General features: G+C 37.7%; 1 protein-coding gene across 3 annotated transcripts in view; it reads left to right on the top strand.

Moving 5' to 3' along the window:
* The window catches only part of NBEA (neurobeachin), a 550,888-nt gene that overhangs the window by 438,141 nt on the left and 100,371 nt on the right, over positions 1-12,376 (top strand). For all 3 annotated transcript variants that reach the window (XM_036904990.2, XM_036904991.2, XM_036904985.2), the window contains exons 41-43: positions 2,531-2,648; positions 2,973-3,075; positions 9,904-10,019. In XM_036904990.2, coding sequence (XP_036760885.2) covers positions 2,531-2,648; positions 2,973-3,075; positions 9,904-10,019 — 337 coding nt within the window. The remainder of the gene's footprint in view (positions 1-2,530; positions 2,649-2,972; positions 3,076-9,903; positions 10,020-12,376) is intronic.

Below are 12,376 nucleotides of genomic sequence, written 5' to 3'. Positions count from 1 at the left end.
CGCTGGGCGCTGTTGCCCATCCTACCTGCAGGAGCTGGGCCCCGGGGAGGCCCCGCCTTCTCAGGAACCTGCTCAGCGAGTGCATGGGAACCAGCCAGGAAGAGGCCTTCCCCTGCCTTGTCTCTGCAGCGTCCTTTCCTGACAAAGCTTAACATCATGCCATACAGCAAAGCAAAAATAAAGGGCACAGATTCATTCTCACACACACACACACAAAAACAATTAAGCATGAACTTTTGAGCTGGAAAGCAAAAAATCGATAACTGGCACGGTTGGTAAGACAGTTTTCCATGGAGCACCTAAGGAGTCAAACTTCTATGTATTTTGAGCTACCTGTCTGCTATCAGTGAAATAAACTGATAACCCGCCTAATGGCAAGGAGTACTTGATTAAATATTCGTGACATATGGCTCCCAAAGAGAAAAATAAGTAAAAGCATGAGTATGTGTATATATACAGGTGTCTGTGACTCCTCTCTCTCCATCCCCCAGCACACTGGTTTTAGTGTAAGTGTGCCGAGCAGAGCTGTCATGGGAAGATTCTTTCTCTTTCTGAGATTATACTCATTGTACTGTTTGGGGTTTCCAATGGCCTTAATTTTTTTTTTTTTAGTAAAATAATGGTCATAGTGGAAGATAGTATTTGTGGTTGTGATTGTTTTGTCTTAAAATTTTTCCTACTTGACAAAGAAAAAAGATGTTATCAACCCTGTATTAGTACTTTCCATTTAAAAAAGTTATGCTGGGCTATGAAATTCAAATCTGGAAACTATTGTACCCAACTAAGAATTTGTTAATATAAGTTGTGGCAAGTCACTGCAATTCTTTTGTGGAATGTGCAGTTTTCAGTTTAGAAACTGAGAAACGGTTGTCACTTTATGCTAAACAACAGGAACATGTAAACTTAAAAACAGAACTTAATATCATAGCTAAGGCCGTGCACTTTCCATCCATTGCCTCCACTTAAACGAACAACAGGTACTGTTATCATTGTTTTTCAGATAATGAAAATCAGATGGAGTTAAATAATTTTTCCAAGGTCCTAGAGCTGGTAAACAGCAGAGCCAAGATTTAAATAGGAGTCTGACTGGCTCCAAAATGTTTCAGGATTTAAATAGATGTCTGATTGTCTCCAAAAACCTTCCAGCATCTGGGGAAAGAAAAAAGCTGAATTAAGGAGTTAGAAATGGAATTTTTAAAAAAATATAAAGATCACGTGATCACTTATTGTGTATATATATTATTCCTAGAGAAAGGAAATGTAAAAAGGGAACTCATAACTTATTTTTAAAGCTTTACGAACTATTGTGTATGTAAAACTCAGTAACTAGTTTCCATTTTCACAAAAGCAAAATACATGTAATATATGCAGAGTACACAATGCAAGTAGAAAATGTGTTTATGTATCGTTAGCAAACATTGGTGAATCGGGAAGGAATGTGTTTGTTCCAGATTTCACTACAGTGGCTTAATCAAATATGGATTAATCTGTATCCAGTAAGAAGAGGTGCAGATGAGTGTGGTTGCTGAGATCCTTTCAGTAGCTCAGTGTTAGGGCCAACCTTGCTGCAGTTCCCTTCACCTTCTTCTCATGGTCACATAATTGCTGCTACAGTTTCTGCCATCACATCTCCATTCCAGCAAGAAGGAGCAAGGAGTGTGCTAGCTATAGATGGTCAGCATTTCTAAATATATAAAGATTTATTTCTAAAGACAAAGCTATAGCTATAGTTTATCAGCATTTCTAGAACACCCCCAAACTGACACTGGTCTTGTCCTCATTAGCTGGTGCTGGGTCAAATGTCCCTTCCACTAATGGCAAAGGAATTGGGAGAGGTAAGGAATAACTTTGCCGGAATTGGCTTAGATCGTGGGTCAGCTAGACTATGGCTCTGGGCCCAAATTCAGGCTGCCCCTGCTACTGCAAATGAAGTTTTATTGGAACATAGCCACACCCATTCATTTGCACACTGTCTATGATGCTATTGCACTGCAGTGGCAAAATTGAATAGTTGTGATAGAAACCCGACAGTCTGAAAAGCCTTAAATACTAGTAGGCCCTTTGCCAAAAGTGATTGCTCACCTCTGGCTTATCCCAGTCCTGATCCATTGCCTCGGGTTGACTACACGGACACTCGGGGGGCTAACTGGGCTTCCAGCAAACAAGGAAGAAGGAGAAAAGGGATCATGGAAAAGACTTAACACTATAATCAGGCCTCCTGGTTCAACTAATTATATACAAGACCAAAAAGCTAGAATACACTTTCTGTGTTAAGTCACAGGGTCACCTCGAGCATGTAATTTTTCTGCTCATTCATTTCCTCACGAGCCAACTAAGAACATTTCGCAAGGGAGACAGTTTGCAAGACAGTATAAAGAATCAAATAATTGACAATGCTGTGATATATCATAAATTCAGGAAGATAATCCCTAATCTGCTGACTTTTGTGTGGCACTAAGATATTGTCAGACTTAAGTCTTAGGCACATATTTTACCAATTTGACACTTCCCTTTAAACTCTTGATCTTAGGTTCTCGCATACACAGAGGGACTTCATGGAAAATGGATGTTCAGCGAGATCCGAGCTGTATTTTCAAGACGTTATCTTCTGCAAAACACCGCCTTGGAAGTATTTATGGCAAACCGAAGTAAGTCCCCTGAAATAGTTTGAAAGAAAGTGTGCTCATATTCGGGTGTTACTCGTTTATGCAGCACAATAATGTCTTGATTTTTCCCTGCTGTATTTCTACCTTTGGTATGCCTCCACTAAAACAAAAATAAAAATAAAGATTTAATTTGTTTAAGAATGTGACTCCTAGATTTCTCATGGATAAAGTTATACAGAAAGCTGATTTTCCAGGAAGAGTCATTATCTTTGCATATAAATCATAATCGTCACTTGAAAATGATTTCTGAAATCGATGGCTAGCTCTCCTGTGGTTTCTAAATCATGTTTTTTCTTCTTACAACAGCCTCGGTTATGTTTAATTTCCCTGATCAAGCAACAGTAAAAAAAGTTGTCTATAGCTTGCCTCGGGTTGGAGTAGGGACCAGCTATGGTTTACCACAAGCCAGGTAATTATATCATATTCCACGTTATCTATGGTTTGTTAACATATTTTAATCTCACTATGACAGAAATATAAATAGGGTTATACCATTAAAACTATTTTGAGAACCAAGGAATTTTCTTTCACTGCAGGTTGTTTATAGGGAAAGAGGTTATGAAAACAGCTATTTTAAGAATGATATAATAGGGCATAATTTTATTTAACACATATGATGAGGAAATTAAAAAGTTGATTGCATGTCATAGATAGCACATAATTAAGACATTTTTGCTTAAGATCTTACAAGGAACATACCAAAAGTCTTATGATGTTTGTGATTGTGTAATTGCATATAAACGTTTTTATAAATGCTATATGTACAGATGCTTTTCCATGAAAGTAATAAAACTCTTAGAGTTTATTGAGATTAAGTCATGAATCATGCTGTGGTTTTAACCGTTTCCTAAGTCTTTCATCTCGGTATTTTAAGAGCATCATTTTGAAATCTTATTTCATTGAAAGATACTAGTCTAAGTAGAAAACACAGAATTAGATGTATTATTAACACCAAATAGTTTTAGGCTCCAAGTAGCTGAAGACTTGACTGAAAGTGGCTTGAAGAGCAGGGTGTTCTGCTTTTGGGGTTTTGTTTTATAAAGAATCTGGAGTTAAGGAGTTACAATTATTGGCTCAGAGGTTTAGTGATGTCAGGATTCTCGTTTGGCCTCATGTTCACAAAATGACCACTATTGCTGTAGATACCACATCTTTACACAACTACAGTAAAGTAGGAAGATGACACAAAGGATTTCTCAAAATACTACAGCAATTTTTATCCCAGGTCCCTTTGGCCAGAATGGGGTCACTTTCCGGTTCCTGAAATAATCACTCCCAAAGGGAAGTGAGTTTACTGGCCTAGCTCAATCATCCCCAAGAATTCGGGGGAAAATATACTTCTGAACACCTTGCCGGACCTCCCGCCTGAACAAAGCAGGTTTTCTGCTGGTGAAGAAAGTGGTAACAGCTCTGGGGAGACAAGCAACAGTGCTTCCCCGTAGATCATTATGTCGCTGGGAATTACTGCCCAGCATGGCATAGATGGGAAGGAAAACTAATCTTTATCTATCTTCCCTTAAATAGGTTACAGATATTTAAAAGACAAGGGCTGTGTCTTGTTTGTCTTTTAATCTGCAGCACCGAACACAGTGCCTAATTGCAGAGGTGCTTTTTAAGTGCTGTTCAACAGGAGTTCCCTTCATTGGTGGCATATCCGTTCTTGCATTGAGCTTGCAGGGTGAGACCAGTTCGCTGACGTGTGTGCACATGCTCAGGATATTTGCTAGTAGAATGACAAGATTAAACTAAGACATTAGTGGGTAATGAAATACTTATAAAATACAGGTCAAAGGAAAAAGGCGTTTAATCCATCCAAAAAAAATGAATTTAGTTTTGCAAGACTCGTTCTTATTGAATTTAAACTGACTCACAGTAATCACTACTTCCTTTTCCCAAGCGCTTACAAATTGTTTAATCATCAATTCAAGAAGTTTTCCAGGAACTGACATTAAAAATTCACAAATAGGTGTACCTTTTTCCTTTTGTAAAAATAATCTCCTGCCTCGGGGCATCTTTCTCAATCACCATGATTCTTTAAAGATTACCAGTAGAGGTGTCTCAATGACATATGTAATTTCCTTCAGTACTCCTGAATTTGTCTGGACCTGACCTCCTTTAAAACAACCAGAAGCTCTTGTATTAGTTTCCTTACCTATTATGAGTACCTCTATAACCACAGTTGGTCTTTGACTTTTACAAGATCATTCTTCTTGATAGAAAAACTCGAAGCAAAATAATTGTTTAATAATTTTAGCTTTGCTGTTACTTCACACAGCCATTCCATCTTAAAACACTCTTCTGTTGCCCGTAGTTTCCACCAAAAGGCTCAACTCATTCTTAGTTTCCTAGTAATACTCTCAGAAGTTTAGGTTTGTGTATTTCCGGTGACATATAGCCTAAGAAATAGTAAATGGGGCTAAGAGGAACTCTGAATCTAGTCTTAGACCTGCCACTTACTGGCTGGGTAATGGTGTCAGAGCCAGCTGCACAGGAGGAACTCAGTACATATTACTTGAAAGAATGAATAACACCAGGCAAGAGGAATGCCACTGTCACCTGCTTAAACTGGGGGATGGTATCTTTGCAAAGATGTTGTATAATGTCTTGAGATCATAGAGTGAAGACACTTTGTAAACTGTAAACACACATATACACTATACACATCTATGCATGCCTACACAGATATAGACAGGCGGGTAGGTAAGTAGGCAAATAGGGAGGTGGGTAGATAAATAGATAAACACACACACATCCATGAACATTCACGTATGTGATATGTAAGATCTTGTTGCATTTAGAGAGTTGTCAAGGGGAAGGGATGATGCCTGGCTCCTACAAATAGAAGCCTTCCAGCTGAGAGTATCCTGGTGGAACTACCAAGGTGTCTCTTCTCTGCTTTGTTTTCTTGACATTTGGTTTTGTCAGTTTAAACAGCATTTATCAGAATTCATCTAACTAAGCTACACCCATAAGAGACCGATTTGTAAACAAACAAATAACAAATCCAAAAGGTGGGTGTACTGCCAGAATAATGGACTCCGCATATCATTCGGGCTGCTTGTTGGGCAAGCCCACCAGAGATCCCATGACAAATCAGATTGTTGCTTAACAAGCAAAGATTTAGAACAAAAGGAGTATTTCCTTTAAGCTCTAATGCCTGAGTGCCCCTTTAAGTACTTAATATCCACAGCTAGCTTTAACTGAGCACTTCCCAAGTGCCACAGGTCATACTTTGGGTTTTACTTTATGAGCATTATTTCCCTTATATCTTGGGTTTTTATTTCTCACAACTCTGGAGGCTACGATGTCCAAGGTCAAGACGCCAACAGATTTGTGTCCGATGAGAACCTGCTTTCGGAGATCTGCTAGCTGTGCCCTCCCAGCGGAACGGAGCACTCTGCCCTCAACTCTTTAAACAGTGGGACTCTTATCCCATTTTACAGATAGGAAAAGTCTGGTTTAGATAACTTATCCTGTAAGATCATAGGTCACTCTCTTTATTTCTCTTCTTTTGCTGTCCACCAATATGTTTTCTCACATTGGCCATAAGAACAATACCTTTACACCTGCAGAACGATGGAAAAATATTGGCAAAAATTGCCCATTTTCTAGACTCCATACTGATTACCATTTTCTGGTTACTATATTTTCTATTCAGACCGTCAGCATAGTCAATTAATTTTGGATTTAACTAGATTATTTGTTTACTGAGGATATAACTGGTTATATTCATAGGGTTTATGATTTTAAATGGTCACCAGCTGTATGACCGTGAACACTTTCTATTTCAGAGGGCAATTTTGTCTTACTCTTATCCCACAATTCTAAAAACATCCTATTGCCCAAGTATGTGCCAACTATCCTCATTCTAGTATCTACATTTTTATAAGATATTTCGAACAGCATTCTTGTTTTACTATTACCAATTCATTGAATTATTCTTCACATGAAATCTTCATATCATTGAATTATTCAGTTTTTTTTTTAGAATCACATCTCTTTTCAGCCATTTTTTTCTTTTAGGGTAGATGACCAATAATTCGAGTCATTCAGTATGTACTTGCTTAGACACCATTATATGCCAGGTGCTGCTAAGTGCTAAGGGCATAAGAAAAAGGAAAACATAGTTCCTGCTCTCAGTGAATTAATTAATAGTGGAAAAGACAGCAGTGAACCAGGAAAACTGATCCTTTCCCCGAACTTGCTAACAATCTGCTTTTCTAAGTTCTTTTCCTATGCCCACATCTTTCTTCACCGTTACAGATGCTAAGAGTGATGTGATAACTCTCTCCCATGACTCCCATTATTTATACCTCTCCAGATTTATTTGGGTTTTGGTCTCCGGTGGCCATGTTACAGGTTGAGGTGTCCTTGGTGCTTTCCTCCCCCCCCACCCCCTGCCCAGTCCACCGCCCCCATCCCAGCAATGAAGAACTGAAAGGCAGGGGCACAGTAGCGAAGGAGAGCGTAAGTTTTATTTGAATTAACACTGCAAGGGGCCAGTGGGCCAGAGTCGAGGTAGACAAAGACCCCGAACTTTCAGGGGCGGGTCTATTTATCACAACCTACTGGGAGGTACTTCTTTGATTGACAGGGTGAGGTCATATTATTGACAGCTCTAGTTATACACCCATTCCTCTTGGTGTGCGTATCTTACCCAAAATGCACACAGAAAAGCCCGTTGTGGGGATGGCAAAACCACAATTTTATTTTAATGAAATTATGGGGAGGTGCAGTTTGGGTGGTTCTTAGTTTTGTCTGATTGCACCTTCACTGGGACCTGGTTGGGACAGGTTTGGCCTGGTTCCCACTGCAAGAAGTTCTCTCCCTGCAAAGCCTTCATTGTCTTCGTGGGACCCCCACCTGGGCAGTTGGAGTGGTTTTCCCCTTGAACCTTATCTTCCCCTTCCCCAGCTGCTCCTGTCTACCTTTCTACCGAACATCCTAACAAAATTATTTCCAGATCATCAATTTTCTTCTTAAATTGTCTAGGTTCAAAATGGCAACAAAGGAATTAAAAACTTTATTATATAGTATTGCTTTAAGCAGACTAGGTATGCTTCAGGTAAGAATTTTAGATTAGTGATATGATTATAATAGTAACAAAATGCAAATTGGACTAAGAACATGATTATAATAAATACCACAATGAAAAGTGGGCTAAGTATAGTTTATTAATTCTTTGATAATTCAGAAAATATTTTAGCATGTTGCCATGACAACGAATCAAGGCTAAAGCTTATAACATAAAATAGCTGTGCAAATAGAAGTCTACCAGGGAAAATTCTGATGTTGATGCCAGTATGGATTTTACTCCTTTAAGTGGGTCTGTGAAAATCATATTACAAATAACTTAAAAATGTGCTGAATTATAGAATTGATGTGTGAGTTATATGTACCACTTATCATTGAAATGAAGTGAAACATTAGACTCACATTTCTTCTGGACTCAATAGGGTCTATTATCTCAAATATATATAACTAGGAAAGTTCTTCAGAGCTATTAATATGTGACCAGGCTGCTACAACTTATTAAGTCAATATTTAAACATAGGGTTGCACATAATTAATCTTAAAATTCTTAATTCAGATTTGAATTGGAATAATGAGTTCCTTCCCATCGCTCCTTCCCCCTCTTTCTTCAACTCACTCCTACTACCTGCAAACATTGCCTATTAAGACTCCTTGTGAATAGAAATATTTGATAATAATGCATGAATGACACAAATAGTCCTAAGTCCACAGTTCCCAAACTGAGCGTCCAGGAACCTGGGGTAGCACAGGGAACTCACAGGGGTGCTACCAGGCATTTCACACTCTCTAGCCAAGCACAGCAACATTGGTCAGACCCCTCAAAGCTCTCAGCTTACGTGTCCATTTCAACAGTAGACGGCACTGCATTCTTTCTGGGGACATCTCAGCTCTGTGAAACTAGATTTTGGGGGTTTCTGTGGCTCAAAAAAAGAAGTGTTGCACGAAAATCCGTGTGGAACAGGAATTGAAGGTGGTGGTGTGTCAGATAGGACCCCGAGATTTAGGAAACCTTGAGCTCAACAGGTGCACGCATCCCATTAGTGAGTAGCTGTGGCCATTTAAGAATGAAATAAAAATACTTTTTTTGCTCAATTTATGAGTATTATATTTTCAAATAGCTACTAAGTTGTTAAGATTTAAGTCTTTATTAAGTTATCTGGGCCTAACTACTTAATAAACAGAACTACTGGGTATTTTTCCTGGGCAAAGGATAACATGAAAATTCGTGCCACACTCAGGGTAGCTTGAATTGAAAAAGCTTGGGAACCTTTGTCTTAAGTGGTGGTCTTTTTAGAAACTCAGTAGCCTTATCATACTTTTACAAATACAGGCAGCTTTCATTATTTCTTAGATAAACACACTAAACCTCAAAAGACTTGTAATTCAGATTAACATGTATAGTGTGGGGGGGCACGGGGAGGGCTGCGCAACACAGAGAAGACAAGTAGTGATTTTGCAGCATCTTACTACGCTGATGGACAGTGACTGTGAACAGGGATGTGGGGGGGACTTGGTGAAGGGGGGAGCCTAGTAAACATAATGTCCTTCATGTAATTGTAGATTAATGATGCCAAAATAAAACTAAAATAATAATAATAATAACAAAAAAAAAAGATTTGTAATTCATACAAATTAATCCTGATACACTCACTTAAGCTATTTCTATGTCCCTTCTGAATCCACACACCTTCAAAGTTCACAGCTGGTTGTTTTTTTACCTCAGTAGAGGGATGTATTTTGTGTGGGTAGAAGCTATGCACGTGTGTGCACATTTATGTGTGGAAACACATGTAAAAAGTTTAGTGGTTTAAGTCAGATGCTTGTAAGCTGGTACCTAACTAACTACCCGCCTAGGTGATTAGCAGGGAAGTAGTAGATCTGCTGTATGGTCTGAAAGCTACTCGGACATATTCTGAGTATAGTTTCCCCATTTTTGTCCTTCTGGTGCTACAAAATACCCATTCGCAGCCCTATTATACATAGAGATATTTTCACATTGCTTTATCCTGAGAAACTAAATGTGTCTTCTGTATTATAGAATTTTCAAGTATTGCTCATGTCTACATTTAAAATATATTTTATAATTTGTTTAAGAAGGATCGACTGTACATTATTTTTTAAGTGAATGATGTCAGGCCAATAATTGAGTTTTTAGAAGTCATGAGTAAAAAGAGACTCTGCTCTGGTTTGCTTTATGGCTTAGGAGGATATCCCTGGCCACCCCTCGGCAGCTTTACAAATCCTCCAACATGACTCAGCGCTGGCAAAGAAGGGAAATCTCAAACTTCGAATATTTGATGTTTCTTAATACTATAGCAGGTAAGACATCTCTGTCTTTAATTTGTTTACATTCATCCAAATCATTGGTAATGTGACTTGAAGGAGTACATTTTTCTCCTGGGAATTCAAATGCAGCATTACAATAAACACTGAAGCACTCACATTAAGTGTTATCAGAAACAAGAACCTATACAAGGTTTGAGGTTTTAGATGCGTTACTGTTGAAGAGGCTTTTTCCTTGGTCTCCTGCCGTTTTCTTTCCTGACAGCTTTGTCTGAAGGTTTATGAGAGTAAACACGCCATTGCCAGAGAGTGTCTGGAAATAATAATGGGAAAATGTAATTTCACTACTTTGTCGTTCCCAGCACTACAGTAGCTAGACAGGAGAATAACAAGAGGATGCTGCCTCGTACACATGTCACCGGGATTATGGCATGATTGGGTTACAGCGTCCTTTCTTTTTTTTTAATCTTCAAATAAAAATATAAAATCAGATTACATTTCTAAGTGATGAGTAACTGCCGTCAACCTTGGCAGTACCATGCCTGGAAATTAAAAGAAGGTAGTGGATTTCTTTTTCTGCTAAACCAGCGGTTCTCAGTGGTTAAACATGTTCATGAGATTTAAGTGTCTCTTTCTTTTTTTTCCTAACCTAGACTCCAAAAGCCCTTATTCATGTTGAATGACAAAGAGTTTACATCTATGGTTCAGACTCTACAAAATTATCTTGCAATCAGGTGAATTTAAATAGCTACATAAATAGATATACTTAAACCTTTAATTATCATTCTGTTGTGTATGAAAACTCAGAACCATGTTTAGACCTATGTTCTCCAAATCATTGCTTATAAAGGTAACTGTATAATATTACTCTTTAAATCTATCACATATGTGTCAATATGGATGATACATATATAAAATATGGATGATATAGATATGTATTAAATAGCCAAGAGAATGAAATTTGTCAACAAAAGGAATAAAAAAGTTATTTGAAATGTTTTTGCATTTTAATCATTTAATATACATGGTAAAGATAATACCTCTGCTAAAAAGATACTAGAGACACAACGAAAGGACTATTTTATTATGTACATTAAATTTTACTATATATTTTATACACATCTCCATTATGTACAAATATCGTCATGATGGATTCATGAGATATTTCATATGTATTTCATATATCAGTGTACACAATGTATCTATCTAAAAGAAATCTATTTACTCTCTCAAAGACAAAAGAAGTGGGTTGTACTATTTAATTAGTACATAGTTTTACATGTATAGAGAGAGTGAACTGAAACATCTGAAATGTAAAGGTGTTAGTTTCATTAGCATACCTAGCTAGACAGCGTGATGTGGTAGGAAGAGCATTCTTGCTTCAGAGCCACAAAGGAATAGAAGAATCTCAGGGCTGCCAACTTTTTGTCCAGGGCAAAGGCAAAATTTCAGGTTTTCACCCTATCTTGGACTTTTCATCTTTCAGTAGCCATGTTAAATATGTTCAGATCTGTTGTAATATCTGATATGTTTGGTCTTATATCATCTTGTCTTATACTATTATCTTTAATGTTTTCTTGCCTTGTTTTACTATGGCCTTATAAATAAATTTTTTTCCACATTTTTGTTGATTTAGAATGTAGCCATCTTGTTAACTCTCCTAGAGATAAGTTTAAATTTTTAAAAACGCTCTGAAATATATTTCTCTTATTTTTTTATTATTGATATACACTCTTATGAAGGTCACATCAAAAACAATGTGGTTACTGCATTCACCCATTTCTCTTATTTTTGAACTCAAAAATAAATCAACATTTTTCATCACTCATATGGAAAATAAACACTTTATCTCAATTACTCTTCACTCTGTGCTTATTTTTGTCAATATGATTTACTTACCAGAATCCACATAATTATTAAAGTCTTATTTTTTGGATTCCATCTATTTTGCTTATCAAAATTTTCTTCTTCTTAATGCAGTATATTGTTTTTGGCTACATGGATCTTTACCTGATTTTTCGGGATAAGTCTTCTCTTTACATTCTCCTGCAGTATTTTCCCATAGTTCCTGTATTAGCTCTTTCTGTTATCTATACTTAAGAGATCTCTGAAGATTCACCGTGTACCATGCATCATACAGGCATGTGATTTTCCTGTTGGCTGTGCTAAGTATTTGGAGCTGTTGGATGTAAAACTGGAAAGCAGGGTGATACACTCACTCCCAGCTCAGTTTCCAGTCAAGCTGGCGTTCATATTAAAACATTCGGCTCTTCTAAGATGGGATTCTCTCCATCCTCTGGCCTCCATCCCTTCCCACTACATTTTACTGATGGTCAGATGTCCTTCCCCCAATGCACTACAGTTCTGCCTACAAGCCTCCCACTCCTGCCTGT

The sequence above is a fragment of the Manis pentadactyla genome, chromosome 2, assembly GCF_030020395.1.
Source record: "Manis pentadactyla isolate mManPen7 chromosome 2, mManPen7.hap1, whole genome shotgun sequence".
In the NCBI taxonomy this organism is placed as follows: domain Eukaryota; kingdom Metazoa; phylum Chordata; class Mammalia; order Pholidota; family Manidae; genus Manis; species Manis pentadactyla.
Note: the sequence above shows the minus strand (reverse complement) of the source record. Positions and strands in the feature narration are given on the sequence as shown.